The sequence below is a fragment of the Martes martes genome, assembly GCF_963455335.1.
Source record: "Martes martes genome assembly, chromosome: 16".
Lineage (NCBI taxonomy): Eukaryota > Metazoa > Chordata > Mammalia > Carnivora > Mustelidae > Martes > Martes martes.
The window spans coordinates 47,718,422-47,733,648 of record NC_137904.1 but is presented as its reverse complement, the minus strand read 5'-3'; the positions used below and the strand labels follow the sequence as shown (position 1 = coordinate 47,733,648).

The window sequence follows — 15,227 nt, the reverse complement described above, 5'->3', positions numbered from 1 at the left end:
GGCTGGGGTTTGAACACCCACCTGACGAGAGGGTGAAGAGAGGGGAGGCCAGAGGAAGCTGTTAGTTGTAGGGCTGTGGAGGAGCTAGTCCCTGTCCCCTTCTCTGGGTCCTGGGAGAGCGGGGGCACGTGACTGGACACGCAGGCAGGGGCGTGTGCACGCATCTTGGTGACCAAGGCCGGAGGAGGCAAGTTCAGACAGTCAGGCGAGTGGATTGTGATGTGGTCAAAATCCCTCCTGTCCTCTGTGTGGCTGGAAGACTCCAGACACTGGCTGCCTCTGATATCACAGCCGCCCAGGCCCCTTCCTCTTTGAAACATTCCCCTGCCAGCTTCCTCTTCCCCATCACATTCTCCCCGTGCTTTGGGGGAATTGAGGGCCACTCCATGTCCTGTCTAGGCGAGCCCAGGCGTCGGGCACCCAGCAGCCCCCCTCCGCCTGCTCCCAGCCATGCAGCCACCCCCTCCCCCACCCATGGTTCCAGTGCCCTCCCGCTCCACGGGCGGGAGCCGGCCCGGCCCGGGACTCAGAACACGACCGCCCATGATCAGAGCATTGAGTAGGAAGGCTCACCGGGACACATGATAATACCCCGACCTGAGACACCCCCACTCCACCCCCACCCCACCCTATCTCAGGCAGCCTCTGTCTCAGGCAGCACTTCCGCAGCCCCGACAGGAAATGGGCTGGAGGCTCAGCTTCCCTCCATCTCAGAGCAACTTCTTGTTTCCCCGTTGCCCTGTGCCAGCCCTGGGGTTGTGCCCCCTTGGCTCCACCCCTGAAACCTTCCCAGGGCTCTGTCCCAGCAGCTCCGAGGGCACAGGATGGTGGACATGATTGCCAAGCTGACCAAGAGGCGGAGTCGGGCCCTGCGGGTACAGGTAGGGGACCCTGGCATTTGGGGGCAAGCTCAGCCTCTGATGGGGATGGCTGAGGGTCTCTGCGTCAAGGGGCCCCGGGGGCGCCTCGGTCCTCTGGCCTTCTCAGGAGGTGGGTGAGCCGGGTTTTGGAGCAGGACTTGGGGGGCTCCTCCCTTCTTTCCTCTTTCCTTTTCCAAGGCCTTGCCTATCCATGAGGGGCTGCAGAGGGACCCTGAGAGACGGTGGTCAGCTTGGGGGAAGAGAGGCAGGCCAGCCACCTGCTTGTGGGCCAGGGGCGGGAACTGGAGACAAAGGGAGTGCTGGGGGGTCGGGCAACTGGGTGTGGTGAGAACCAGAGCCCCTCTTGGCCTGAGGTGGGGGACCACTTCCCCTTTCCTGCTGGAGGACCCCTTGTCGGTGTCGTGATGGGGGTCTGGGCCTTAAGAGCTGCCGGTGCCCTGGTCAGGGCCCTGTTGCCAGGCTGTGATGGGGCGTAGTCTGGGCCTCCATGAGTTGGGGGCCCGAGGTGGTAGGCCCTATTCTACCTTCAGGCTTCCTCTTGAAGGCCAGAGGGCCCAGAGGGACTGGCCCCACCTGGCTTCCAGTCTGATCCTGGCTCTGCCAGGAAAGCGCCTCGGTCTTAGCACTGTGGGGGCCCTATAAAGGGTTCTAGAGTTTGAAGGGGCCTCAGGGCTGCTGCGGTCCAGCTCCCTCCACAGGGCTGCAGCCTCGCTAACAGGGGCTGGACTCTGCCGGCTCATCTCCAGTGGAGGCCCCTGACTGCCTCTTGAAGCAGCCTGTGTCTCTGGGGCAGCTCCGATCCTTAGAATGTGCCTGCTTCCATGGCGCCCTGCCTGCCCCCTTTTGGCCTCTGATCTGCAGTCTGGATCCCCACGGTATGATCCTGTGTCTCCCCTTCCTCGTGACAGGCCTCCCTTGCTGGGGGCCTAACCCTCCACCTCCTAGGCCTGCCCTGCCCCCGCTAGGGGTGTTCTTTGTGCAAGATCCCCTCAACTTGACCGGCCTGGGCCTCCCCTTGCACTCCTAGCCAGGACCAGCAGCCTGCAGGTGGAAATCCCCGCTCCAGATAGCCCGGGGCCTTCCTTAGCTCATCTCCCCCCAGGACTCCATATGACCTTCCAGCCCCTGTCGCAGGGATGGAAAGGCTGCTGCCTCGGTGGGTCCAGCGGGGGTGGGGAGGAGACATGTCTGGGCCACCCACCTTCCTCTGCCAGCCGCCTCCATGCCATCCTCCCAAGGAGTCTCCTGGTTCCCTCGCTGAACCCTCATTCCCAGGAAGCCCGTGTTCAAAGCAAATCCAGTCTCTCCTGAAGTGTCAGGTGTGCGTGTGTGTGTGTGTGTGTGTGTATTGGTTGTTGTTGAAGTGTGGCCTGGCGTTGGCTTGCGAACTCAGGCAGTAAGTCCTTTGGTGGATGGGCTGCATGCCTCAGGGCATTGGGCCACCTGCTAGAGGGCGACTGGGGTCAATTATGTCACCCTGGGTCTTGCTCTCAAAAAACCCCCTGCCTTTGGGGTCAGAGGAGGTAGGCAGAGGGGTGGACGACGAATGGACCAGCAGGGCAGAGCACTGCCAGCCCCTTGCAAGGGCATGAAGACAGTGACATTGGGTTAGGCATCTCTCCTGAGGGAGAAGTCCTCTCCTGCCAGGAGGCTTGGAGCGGAGCCACAGCGAGGGTAGGTCATGAGAGCAGGGGTTCCCGGACCCCACTGGAGCAAAGGTCCAGAGCTAGGGGGAGGGTCTGCAGGCTGAAATCCGGGATGCTCGGGAGGGCTGCAACAGGCCGAGTGAAAGGAAACATGGCATGGAGGGTCCGGTCTCAGCCACATGAGACCTTGTGCGGGGAGGGAGAAGAGTGAGGAACTGGGGTACCTGGCTCTTCCCGCTCCCTCCATGCCTGGGACCTGCCCCTGGTGTCTAGAACCCACTGCTTGTCTGAGACTTGGTCTCCTTGCAAGCAGTCATTATCATGGACGTGCGTGCATTTCGCTCATCACCCTGCTGGGCTCCCTGCCCCCTCCCCGACCATTCACACAGGCTGCCCAGTAGGGCATTGGGGTCCCTTTGTTCACTGCTGCATTCCCAGTGCCTAGAACTGTGCCTGCACCGGGCAGGTGAATCTTTGTGGGACACATCAATGTGTCTTGGGGCAGTTACCTAAAGACTTGATTCCCCTCTTGAGGAGCTTACAGCTTAGTGAAGGCATCATTAAGCAACAGAGGAACTTCTGTGATTAAAAACGGTGGCAGGCGGGCGGTTATGATACACAGTTTTGAGAAAAATTTTAAGAAAAGTAATCCCTGCAATTACACCACCCAGAGATAACCTCTGTTAGCTTTTGGAAGGTTTCTAAAAATGCATAATTGGAACTATAACTGTTCACTGTGTTGAAATCTGCTTTTCCCTTATAGCGTTATATATTCTTAGAAACAGTATTGGGGCGCCTGGGTGGCTCTGTCAGTTAAGCCTCTGCCTTTGGCTCAGGTCATGATCTCAGGGTCCTGGGATCGAGTCCAGCATCGGGCTCTCTGCTCGGCAGGGAGCCTGCTTCTCCCTCTTCTTCTGCCTGCCATGCCCCCTGCTTGTGCTCTCTCTCTGTCAAATAAATAAATAAATCTAAAAAGGAAAAAAAAAAAAAAAAGAAACAGTATTAATCTGGGGTGCCTGGGTGGCTTAGTCAGTTAAGCATCTGCCTTCTGCTCAGGTCATGATCCTGGGGTCCCAGTATCAAACCCCCCAACCCTCTGCCGCATTGCATTGGGCTCCCTGCTCAGTGGGGAGTCTGTTTCTCTCTCTGCCCCTCACCTCACTGCTGCTCTTTCTCACTCGCTTGCTCTCTCAAATAAATAAAATCTTAAAAAAAAAAGAGAGAGACAGTATTAATCTTCTGCTGCTATGCTGCTGCCTGGGGTTTGATAGTATCATTATCGATCCCTCTGGCAGCCCGAGGGTGCTGGGCTGCGGTGGGCACACTAGCGGGATCTCAGGAAAGGTCTTGAACCTGACACCTGAGCTGAGTCCTAAAGAAGGACTTGGAGTTGGCCAGGTGAGAGAGGGGTGGGGTGGGCCTAGGTGGACTGTGCATGGGCTCAGCCCAGAGGGTGGGGCCTCCAGCAGCTCCCTGCTACCAGAGCTTAAAGTTCAAGGCAAGGGGCCAGGAATGGCAGGAAATAAGGTGGAGAATGGGCAAGTGACAGACGCCTCTGGTGCCCTGTGAAGGCGCAGACTTTGCCCCGTGGTGGCAAGGAGCAATGGCGTGTTGAGCATGATCAGACTCGTGTTCTGTGTGACTAAAGCCTCCAGCCCACCTTGCTTTCCTTTGGCGGGCAAGAGGGGCTCATCTCTCCTTGCTCCTCCTTCCGTCCTCCCATCCGACTCTCCTCCCCCTTTCCCTTCTCTGAGGTTGATTCTGAGCCCTGCAAAACCCACATTCAGGACATTTCAGTGCCAGATCCAGAGGTAGTACTGATTCCAGTCCCAGAGTTTTCAGGGCCAGGAAGGAAGGAGGTGGAGGGGGGAGAATGGAGAGTGTGGTGGGGGGGCTGCCCCCATGTGACCTGAGTAGGGGAGGAAAAGGAAGGGGGCCCAGGCCATTTCTCTATTCCTGTCCAGGCTCTGATTCACCCCCTGGAGGCAGAGTAAGTACACAGCTGGGAGAACTCAGTTATCCATAACTGATTATTGTTGTTGTTGTTTTTAAGATTTTATTCATTTATTTGACAGAGAGAAAGATCACAAGTAGGCAGAGAGGCAGGCAGGGAGAGGGAGAAGCAGCCCCCCCCCCCTGAGCAGAGAGCCTGATGTGGGGCTCAGTCCCAGGACCCTGAGATTATGACCTGAGCCAAAGGCAGAGGCTTAACCCACTGAGCCACCCAGGCGCCCTAATATCTGATTATTGTCAATAAACACTTAATGTAACTGCCCTACGCATGTGGGACATTTCATACTTTGCAATGCACTGTCAAGAATATTTCCTCATTCTCTCTTCACTACAGTTTCCGGAGTGGGCAGGGCAGACGTTGTGCAGCTGGTGGAACTGAAGCAGGGGGTGCTCTAACTTGCCAAAGGTCACCCAGATGGCAAGCGGCCGAGTTGGGACTGTGTGACCCCGGAGCTGCCTGCCCGGAAGGTCACGTTTCCTTTCTCCTCCCGCAGGTGGACGACCCCCCGGAGCCCGTGTACGAGAACGTAGAGAGGCAGCCTTCGGTCTCTTCGCCGGGCGCCACCGCGGGCCCCCGCCCCCCGGCGTGGGAGACGCACACGGACGCGGGCAGCGGGCGCCCCTACTACTACAACCCAGACACCGGCGTGACCACCTGGGAGTCGCCCTTCGAGGCTGCTGAGGGCATCGCCAGCCCGGCCACCTCCCCCGCCTCGGTGGGCAGCCGCGAGAGCCTCGAGACCGACTGGGGTCAGTACTGGGATGAGGAGAGCCGCAGGGTGTTCTTCTACAACCCGCTGACGGGCGAGACCGTCTGGGAGGACGAGACGGAGGACGAGCCAGAGGACGAGCTGGAGATGCAGCCGGGCATGAGCCCGCTCAGCCCCCGGGACCAGAGGGTGAGGGGGCGGGGCCTGGCCCGGGTGGGCGGGGTGGCTCTGAGGCCTCAGACCCCGCCTCCTGCTCTCCCAGAGTCCCCAACTGCTCGTGGGGCTCGTGGTCTGGTCTAAAAGGGCGGGGCCAGGGGTGCGTACTGGCCCTGAGACCCTCCGATTCGGTCTTTGCTCCCTGCAGCCTCCTACCCCTGAGACGGATTACCCCGAGTCGCTGACCAGTTACCCGGAGGAGGACTATTCCCCCGTGGGCTCTTTCAGTGAGCCCCGGTCCACCTCTCCTTTGGCCACGCCCCCCGGCTGGTCTCTCCGAGTGAGCCCCGACGGGCAGACGCTCTACACCAACCACTTCACCCAGGAGCAGGTACGGGCAGCGGGCAGATATGGCCAGACAGCCCCCCGGTCATTCCTCCAGCTCTTCTAGTAGCTCACCTTAACACTGTCAACTGCAGCTCCTGGGCGGGCTCCAAGACACCCCATCGCCCCGCCCCAACTCCAGTTGGGAGTTGACCCTCCCAACTCCTTGGGGCTATATAGGGTTCTGGTCCAAGAGTAACTTTGCCTGCCCTCCCACGAGGCGGGCTGGGAGGCCTGACCACCCCTCTCCCCGCAGTGGGTGAGGTTGGAGGACCAATACGGGAAGCCCTACTTCTACAACCCAGATGACGCCTCCGTTCAGTGGGAGCTGCCCCAGGTAACCAACTGGGAGCGGGAGAGTCTTGGGGAGAGGGGATGGGACTGTGTATGATGATGTTTTTCTCCTCAGGTTCCTGTCCCTGCCCCTCGAAGCATCCACAAATCCAGCCAGGACAGTGAGACCCCAGCCCAGGCCAGCCCCCCTGAGGAGAAGGTGAGGGAAGAAGCATGTAGGCCCTGGCAGGACCCCCAGAGAAGAAATAGGAGCTTCCTGAAGGTTGTGGGGGCTGGGCCGGGGCCAAGTATGTCTCCCCCACAGGCCCCAGCAAGAGGCTGGGCTGAATGAACGTGGGTCTGGGTCATCCCTGGCCCACGGCTGGGTGAGGTTGGGAGCTGAGAGGAGATCTCTCCTGCTGGGGTGAGAGCAGGCACCCCGCCAGCACCAGCAGCAAAGAGGGTTCAGCGGTGACTCAGGCCCAGCCTGTAAGGAGTTGCTGGCTGTGGAGACTAGCCTCTGCCCCCCTGTGGCCACCCTGTTAACTGCCTCTTCTTTCCCCTTGTCTTTCTCAGACCAAGACTCTGGACAAGGCCGGGGTGCTCCATCGCACCAAGACCGTGGACAAGGGAAAGCGGCTCCGGTGAGCACCTGGCGGCACCCAGACCAGGGCGGGGTGGGCGTTAACGATGACATTCACTGAGCATGTCCGTGTGCCAGGCTCTTGTTAATCCTCAGAGCAGCTTTCTAAGAGGTCCCATGAGGACCCTGAGGCCTCTAGAGATAGGGACTTGCCCAGGGTCCCTTGGCTACCAAGTGTGAGAACTGGGAGTCCAGTCCTCACCGTCAGTTTCCCCAAGCTGAGCTGTGTTTTCAGCTCTGTGCCCTGCTCCTGGGGGAGAATGGGGGCCTGAGCCCAGGGCCAGTGCAAGCCCAGTCACCCCCCATTTCCCCACCCCCACCTAGGAAGAAGCACTGGAGTGCGTCCTGGACAGTGCTGGAGGGCGGCGTCCTGACATTCTTCAAGGACTCGAAGGCCTCAGCTGCAGGTGGCCTGGTGAGGCCCAGGGTCCCAGGACAGGGACCCCCCCCCCCAATCTGGTCCTGACGTCTGCGGCTCTTTACCTGATCTGGCTTGTCAATGGCTAGGTCTGCAGCAGTGGAACATGAGTGCCAGGGGAGCTGGGCCTTGGCAGGGGGTGACAACAGCAGATTCAGACTATGACAAGCACTTCCAGCCACCCTGGACATGGGGAGCAGTCCTTGAGGGTGGCCACTCCAGTCTGATGGGCATGCAGATAGGGACTGGGCCATGCCTGCTCTCAGAGATGAGGGCTGTGCCCCTTTCTCCTTTCCTGTCCTGGGTGGGCAGGCAGCAGACGACCAGCAGGCCCAGGACCCCTGGGCCCCCCTTCCCCATCCTGTCCCTGGAGCCAAGGGAGCCTGGTGGATTGGAGCCCAGAGCCATGGCAGGCCTGTCTGGGCTGAGGGCTCCCTGTAACTGTGCTCCCCCCAACCCTTCTCCCCTCTCCCACAGAGGCAGCCTCCCAAGCTCTCCACCCCTGAGTACACAGTGGATCTCAGGGGGGCCTCCCTCTCCTGGGCCCCCAAGGACAAATCTAGCAGGAAGAACGTGTTGGAGGTGAGTGGTGGGGGTTGGGAGAAGGTGAGGGGGCGTACTGATGTCTTGAGACCCTCAGTAGGCAAGCCCCAAGAAGGGGGAGCTGGGGAGAGTGGGACTGGAATTCTCAGGGCTCAAAGCCAAAGTTGTGTCCACCTTGGGGATCCGTCCACAGTGTTTCTGACATCGCGGATTCTGCAGTTCCCTCTCCAGGAACTGGGTTTATAGTCCTGGAGGGTGGTGAGAAGTAGGGGGTCTCGGGGGAATGAAATCCATGCCTGGAAGGACAGCCCTCTTCCCAGACAGGAGACTGCCTCTCCCCGGCTACTCACTTTGACAGGTTGGAAACCAGCTCCGGCAGGTCAGAGCCAAGCTTCCAACTGAACTGGGTCCTCAGTAAATTAACTGGACCCCAAGTTTCCCAGGCTCCCCTAGCAGGAGGACTGGGCCCCGGTGGGGCCCAGGCAAGGTCCCTCGTGGTGCCACACCCTCCACTGTCCACGTGTTGTCTTGCTTTTCAACTACCTTTGTCGTCACCTCTGTCCCCAGAAGTTCTGAGGAAGGTCACAACAAGAATAGCAATAAACAAACAAACAAACAAACAAAAACAAACAAATACACAAATAAAAACCACATGGGGAGCCAATCAAATCCACTGAAAAGCCAGGAGCAGGCACAAGTTAGAGCAAGGGGCATCAGGGGGCCGAGGATGTACAGGGGAGAGGATATTGCTGAAAAAAAATGAGCTCAGGTTTCCTGATAGCCAAAGTGAAAAGAGAAGGAGAATCCATGACGCGGTTCCTCTTTTGGCTGGGGGGGGGGGTGGATTTCCCAAATTTTGAGTGAGATCAAAGCTTTTTCCCAACCCTTAGCTCTTGAAGCCATTTTTAGTGTCTGGTTCCAGGGTGGGTTAGTAAGGGACCCTCGGAGCTGCTTCAGGTAACGTGATAAAAGCGAAAAGCACAACGTCACACATCGGCTCAGAAAAAGCAATTGTGCCGGGAGCTTGAGAGTGTAGCTTTCTGAAGGTTGCCCAAGCTTCCTCCAGCACATCCACAGAGCAGGGCTGGAAAACCAGTTTGATCTCCTGAGCTGCTCTGGTCGGTAGGTCTGGAGCCTCCCTCCAGGCTCGGCAGGTCCGAAGGCGGTGATCGGTTAGGGATGTCTGTCATGGGTGTCCGACTGAGGAAGGCCATCACTTTCGCTGGGCAGGTTCCGTCCCTGACCTAGAGGGACACCCTTCAGCCCGTGCCCTATGTCATCTCTCTACCTCGCCTTTGGAGAACACTGCTGAGTAAATGCTTCCGAGTTGTCTTTTCTGGCAAGAACTAGAAGGCAGATGGGACTCTTGGAAGCTACTCAAGCTGTCGGAAAGGCTGACAGTCTTGAATGGAAATGGAGGAGCCCTCTGCTTCCTGGCTGGCAGGTGGCCATCCTCCCTCCACTCAGGGGGTGGCCTGCAGGCACCTCTAGGATTTTTCTCGAGAGACAGCCCCACATTCTAGATCGTGGCCAGGTTAGTGGGGCTTGGCAGATTTTCACAGCGGGTCTCCCTCATCACTCCAGAGCCACAGGAAACTTCAGTGATAGACCTCCCAAAACAGCTGGTCTGGGGCAGCTCAGCTCACCTGGGCATCCAGCAGGATGAATGTTTTAGGAGATGTATTGCTGGGTAACTGTATAGCTTTTCCTTCTGTATGAACCTTTCAGAGAGGAACTGGTTATGTTTTGAGAGGGCCTCGGTTTGCCCATCTGTAACAGATAGGCTGTCACTGCTTTTAACAAGGCAGAATACCTGGGCCTGGGGTAAAGCCCTTGTTCTATGGTGCTCTCAGTTCCTGGGGCCAAGGCCAGATCATCTCCACCATTTCTGTATCTCCCTTCCCCGCACTGCGTACCCCTGAGGCCTGGCCCCAGGGCCGACCCAGGAAGCCAGAGATGACTGAGAACTCGTGTGTCTCTCCAGCTGCGGAGTCGAGATGGCTCAGAGTACCTGATCCAGCATGACTCCGAGGCCATCATCAGCACCTGGCACAAGGCCATTGGCGAGGGCATCCAGGAGCTGGTGAGCAGAGCCTGGGGCCTCCAGGGCTGGTGGGGATGGGATGGCCAGCCATGGAGGAGATCTCTCCAGGCCAGGTGGGGGGCACATCCTAGTGGAATGTTCCATTTCGAGGGAGGCAGGAAGAAAAGGAAATATCTGAGAAAGAGCCTCAGGCTGGAATGACAGGCTAAAATCAGAAGGGAAAACTTTAAAGGATTAAATTGAAAAGTCTACAGTTTTTTAGATTCAAACTGTTCCCTGCATAAATGCTGGTGGGACAGGCGCCCTCTGACAGCTCTTCTCCAGGAAACAACCTGGGGCTTTTTGACCCTCAATTCCTTAGGAGCCAACACTGAGTACAGAGTTTGGCTGTATTACTAGAGGTAGGAATCCAAGGGCGGTGATGCAGTTGTTGGCAGTGCTGAGGCCTCAGCCGTTCAGAACTAGGAGCCCCATACTGAGGAATGCTGACCTTGTGGACTGTGTGCAGAGGAACTAGGAAAATGTGGGCAAGGGGGACCAGGATAAGAAAGAGTGGGGCAGAGCAGGGTAGCTGTCTCCAACACCGGAAGGGCTCCAGGCAGTCAAAGGAGGTGAACGTTCTGAGGTTCCCTGGTGGACGTCAGGGGAGTGAACTGGAGTAGGGAAGTGTGAACTCTGGGCTGGCTGGGAGGGAGCAGGCCGGCTGGGAGGGCACTCCGGGCCCCTCACCCCGTCCGAGAAGGCCCTCCGGCTGGCCCCAGGCCCTGCCTCTCTGAGGCCGCGTGATCGCAGTCTGCAGACCTGCCCCCGGAGGAGGAAAGCGAGAGCAGCAGCGCGGACTTCGGGTCCAGCGAGCGCCTGGGAAGCTGGCGGGAGGAGGAGGCGCGGCCCGGTGCAGGTGCGCGCGGGGGTGGAGGTTGGGGTGGGGGCGTGGGGAAGGTGGGTGCGGGGAGGGCGTCTCCAGCCCCGCACCGGGGTGGGGGTTACGCCCTGGGGCTGGGGCCAGCCTGGCCAATCCCGGCGCCACCGAGCGACTCGGCCCCGCATTCCCGGGCCCAGGCGCAGCCACCCCGGAGAGCGACCTGAGCAGGGTCCGGCACAGGCTCCGCAAGTTCCTGCTAAAGCGGCCGACGCTACAGTCGCTGCGGGAGAAGGGCTACATTAAAGGTTCCTGGGGAAGCCGGAGCGCGCGGTGCGGGGGGTGGGGGGTGGGGGTGCCCGGGGCCAGGCGGCGCTCACGAGCCTCTCCCCCAGACCAGGTGTTCGGCTGCGCGCTGGCCGCGCTGTGCGAGCGCGAAAGGAGCTCCGTGCCGCGCTTCGTGCAACAGTGCATCCGCACCGTCGAGGCCCGGGGTACGCGCGGCGCCTGAAGGCCTCCCTCCCGGACCCCATAACGGAGACCCCTGGGGAGGGCGGGGCGGGGGAATGGGGGGAAGCCCCTGAGTGGGAATCCGATCGGGAGCTTCAGCCCCGTCCCCTCCAAGCCCGAGGTCAGCGCCTCCCTCTGCCCCAGGGCTGGACATCGACGGCCTGTACCGCATCAGTGGAAACCTGGCCACCATCCAGAAACTTCGCTACAAGGTGGACCACGGTGAGGCCCCGCCCCTCACCCCTGGGCCCAAGACACCAAGGGGCTCTGAGGACCTCTTCCGACTCCTTACCCGCCCCCCCCCCACCCGCTTGCCGCAGATGAGCGCCTGGACCTGGACGACGGGCGCTGGGAGGACGTCCACGTGATCACCGGAGCCCTGAAACTCTTCTTTCGAGAGCTGCCGGAGCCCCTCTTCCCCTTCTCGCACTTCCGCCAGTTCATCGCTGCCATCAGTGAGTGCCGGGGGGAGGCGGGGCGGACCGGGCAAGGTGCGGCGGGACTCCCCACCCCGCGGCGCCGGGACTCAGTCCCTCTGTCCCCCTCGCCGAGCCGACCCACCCCTCCCTTCCCCAGAGCTGCAGGACCAGGCCCAGCGCAGCCGCTGTGTGCGGGACTTGGTGCGCTCGCTGCCCGCTCCCAACCACGACACGCTGCGGCTGCTCTTCCAGCACCTGTGCCGGTGAGCGGGGGAGCGGCGCGGGGATGGGAAGGCGGGTGCCGGCGGACCCCCTACGCCCCTTCCAGCTCTGGGCCCTGATTCCCGCCTCCCCTCCCTTCCCCGCTGCAGGGTGATCGAGCACGGCGATCAGAACCGCATGTCGGTGCAGAGCGTGGCCATAGTGTTCGGGCCCACGCTGCTGCGGCCGGAGACCGAGGAAACCAGCATGCCCATGACCATGGTGTTCCAGAACCAGGTGGTGGAGCTCATCCTGCAGCGATGCTCAGACATCTTCCAGCCGCACTGACCGCGGGCCCCTATCCCCACCCCCGCAGCTGGTGCTGCGGAGGCGGGACTGGGCACCAAGACTCTGGTCCTGCCTTGGAAGCTGGACTGTTGGAGGCAGCTGGGCTGGACTCTTCTGTGAGACCCTCCGCCTCCCACCCTTGCACAGGCTGGATCTGCATCCCTTGGTGCAGTATGGTGACCCCTGGTGGGCAGTTTGCAAACTGTGATTTCCCCGCCCCTCCCCGGCCTGTCCTGTTTGGGGCTTACTTGGGTCCTGTTCTTTATTACAATGACACCTACTGTGTGTGTGAGAGAGAATGTGCTGGGAAGAGACTGTTTTCCGGAATGGTTGGCGCTGGGGGAAGGAGTTTGGGTGAGGGGCTTCTGGGCCTCATCAGGCCTGCACCTGGGGGCCCCACGGGGGAGGGGGTCAGTCCCAGAGCAGCAGCCTCCAGCGCCCCTGCTGCCCGGCTTGCCTCTGGCCTAACTCAAGCCTGACACTGTCCACAGCCAACGTGGGCCATTTCCATCTGCTCTCCTCTTCCCGGGCATGGCCTTCCCAGACCCACGGGTGTTGTGTGCACGGGTTCTTCACACTCAGTGTGTACCCTGCACCAGCCGCCTGACCCACACTGTCTCCACACACGGTCCCATTGGACAAACAAAGAGAGGGAGGCGATGGTGGCAGCAAAGTGACCTGCTCAGTCCCCTGGGCGGTCTGCCTGCCCAGCTTGGGCTCCTCTCACACCACAGGCTCCTCTCACACCACCATCTCCTGGGAGGGCACCGTCAGACCTTTCAGCACCCCCTCCCCTCCACACCCCCTGCACACCCCTCTGCCGGTTCTGCCTGGGCCTAGGGACATCCTGAAGGCAAACAGGACACCTGCCGTGGCTTTTCTCAGCCCGGAGGGGAAATAGTGCTGGTGGGAGCCGCCTAGCCCTTCTTAGCGCCCTGGCTGTCCGGCTGCCTGCCAGGGGCCCACCTTGTCCTAAGGTGAGGCCTCCAGGGCTGGGAGAAGGTGGGTACAACCTCTGGAAAGGAAGCGTGAACCCTGAGGCCAGCGATGCCCTTTCCCTCCATACACAAAGCACCTCAGTTTCTGGGTCTCGGTCCCCTGCCCCCACCTACCGCTCCTCTGTTCAACAATAATAGTTACTATTTATTGACATTTCACCCTGCCAAGCATTTCACTTGAATCATCTCGTTCGTCTCTCACGGCCAATATTTATTCTGCTCTTCTGTGCCAGGCACGGTGCTCGGGGGCAGGGGTACCGCGCGGGCCGCCTCTTGGGTGGGGCGTGTGCTTGGTGGCTGACCCGCGCTCCCCCAAATGCCAACAGGGCCGGGACAAGAATACAGATGGTCGCCTCACACCATCCATGGACATACTGTAAACCTACAAATCAAGTTCTGTTCAATAAAATGTGTTCTATTCTCCTACTTCGACAAATACACGTTCATAATGACCTCAAAGACGAGGTTCCAACTGAAACTTCTTTGACGCTTCTGGATTCTGTGCCCAGGGACGTTGGCGTGAGAAGAGCCAGCTGTGCTGTCAGCCCGCCTCCTGTACCTGCCTCAGAGCCATCCTGCCCCAAGGGGAGGTCCACATGCACACACGTGGATGATCCCATCTGCTGGCTCCCACCGCCAGCCCCCTGCCGCCCCATGGCCACCCCACATGGCCCGCCCTTCAGGGAATGGATCACTTGGGCAGGGAATTCTGGGATCTTGCCTATCAGGAGCATGGTCCAGAGGGAAGGACCCGGGCTCCAAGGTGCGCCACGGGTTCCTCATCCCGTGGGGAGAGGGCGCAAACAGAGAAGGTAAGGGTAGAGCCTTCTGAAGTGGGGCACCTGCAGCAGGGCGAGGGTTCCTCACTCCCAGGTCTAAGGACAGAACGGGACAGATGTTAAACAACTGGTTACTTACTTGGTTACATTCCTTTGTACAAAAATCAGAGAAAGCCCAGGGTGCTCTGAAGGCGTGTCATTCGGGTGTCGCTGTCCCTCAGGAACCTGAGATGCTTCTGCAGAAGCCCCATCTGGGCCCAGCAGTAAAGAATGAAGAGGAGTCGGCAAGGTGAGGAGTTAAGGGAAAGGTGTCTAGTCAGAGGGAACAGCATGTGCAAAGGCTCTGCGGTAGGGTACGAAGTGAAGCTGGAGAGGTTGACAGGGGACAGAGTGTGCAGGGCCTTGCAGGCCACAACAAACAGGGGCAGGACAGCAGGCAGGAGCGTCCTTGGATAGGGAGGTCTTGGGAAGTGTCTGCTCCCCGGTCTGATCCTCACCCTGCCCCAGGCTTCTGACGCTGCCCAGGCCTTGGTGAGCCAGCAATGTGGCAGCAGGCAAATCGGAATCACCATGTTCTGTCACCAGGAAGAGCTGCAGAAATCACCCACTGCCCATGAGGAAACTCCCAGAGAGACAATGTCATAACTCAGTGGAGGTCACACAGCAGACGGGTGGCAGAGCCCACCTGCAGATGTGTCTGCAGCCTGAGCTCCATCAGACGTGTGGGCTCAGCCGTGAATCTGCAACCCCGAGCCCGGTGCTCGGGAAGCACTGTAGGTGCTCACTGAATATGTCGGGAACGAACTGGATTTCGTGTGGAGACACAAAGATACATTAAAAAAAATCTGCCCTGGGACAACTGGGTGGCTCAGTGGGTTAAGCCTCTGCCTTTGGCTCAGGTCATGATCCCAGGGTCCTGGGATCGAGTCCCACATCGGGCTCCTTGCTCAGTGGGGAGTCTGCTTCTCTCTCTGCCTCTGCCTGCCACTCTGCCTGCTTGTGCTCTCTCTTTCTCTGACAAATAAATAAATAAATAAAATCTTAAAAAAAAAAAAGTATCTGTCCTCTGGAAGCACCAGCTGGTTGGGGGACAGACCAAAAAGTAAGTGCCACAGGGAAGGGGGAGGTCACAGAGGGCCCTCTCCCCAAGCCTGCCCGCTCTCAACAGATGCTCTGACCCTCCTACAGCCTGCCATCTGCCCCCAAAGCTGCCCCAGAAAAGGTCACCAGTGCCCGCCTGGTTGACCGGTCTGGCAGGCATGCCCGATCCTCATGCAAGTGGACACATGAATGGCCTGTTGTCCCCCCACAAAGCACGCTGTCCCTTTGCCTTCAGCACCATGGATCTTTGCAAAGCCTGTAAACAGTGATGCCCGCTGGGTTGTGGCCTCGGCCCATGGCC

The 15,227-nt window shown here is 59.7% G+C and overlaps 1 protein-coding gene across 1 annotated transcript in view; it reads left to right on the top strand.

Annotated features, from left to right (window-relative positions):
• Nucleotides 1-14,844, top strand: part of ARHGAP27 (Rho GTPase activating protein 27) — a gene marked incomplete at its 5' end in the record, with an annotated part of 29,513 nt that extends 14,669 nt beyond the window's left edge. The window contains 17 exons of the mRNA XM_080826721.1: nucleotides 5,035-5,439; nucleotides 5,615-5,797; nucleotides 6,047-6,127; nucleotides 6,200-6,283; nucleotides 6,640-6,707; nucleotides 7,031-7,121; nucleotides 7,602-7,706; nucleotides 9,652-9,750; nucleotides 10,504-10,609; nucleotides 10,771-10,878; nucleotides 10,966-11,064; nucleotides 11,225-11,302; nucleotides 11,401-11,535; nucleotides 11,657-11,762; nucleotides 11,871-13,858; nucleotides 13,994-14,114; nucleotides 14,411-14,844. Coding sequence (XP_080682847.1) covers nucleotides 5,035-5,439; nucleotides 5,615-5,797; nucleotides 6,047-6,127; nucleotides 6,200-6,283; nucleotides 6,640-6,707; nucleotides 7,031-7,121; nucleotides 7,602-7,706; nucleotides 9,652-9,750; nucleotides 10,504-10,609; nucleotides 10,771-10,878; nucleotides 10,966-11,064; nucleotides 11,225-11,302; nucleotides 11,401-11,535; nucleotides 11,657-11,762; nucleotides 11,871-12,048 — 1,926 coding nt within the window. The 3' untranslated portion in view covers nucleotides 12,049-13,858; nucleotides 13,994-14,114; nucleotides 14,411-14,844. The remainder of the gene's footprint in view (nucleotides 1-5,034; nucleotides 5,440-5,614; nucleotides 5,798-6,046; nucleotides 6,128-6,199; nucleotides 6,284-6,639; nucleotides 6,708-7,030; nucleotides 7,122-7,601; nucleotides 7,707-9,651; nucleotides 9,751-10,503; nucleotides 10,610-10,770; nucleotides 10,879-10,965; nucleotides 11,065-11,224; nucleotides 11,303-11,400; nucleotides 11,536-11,656; nucleotides 11,763-11,870; nucleotides 13,859-13,993; nucleotides 14,115-14,410) is intronic.
• Nucleotides 14,845-15,227: the final 383 nt, after the last annotated feature.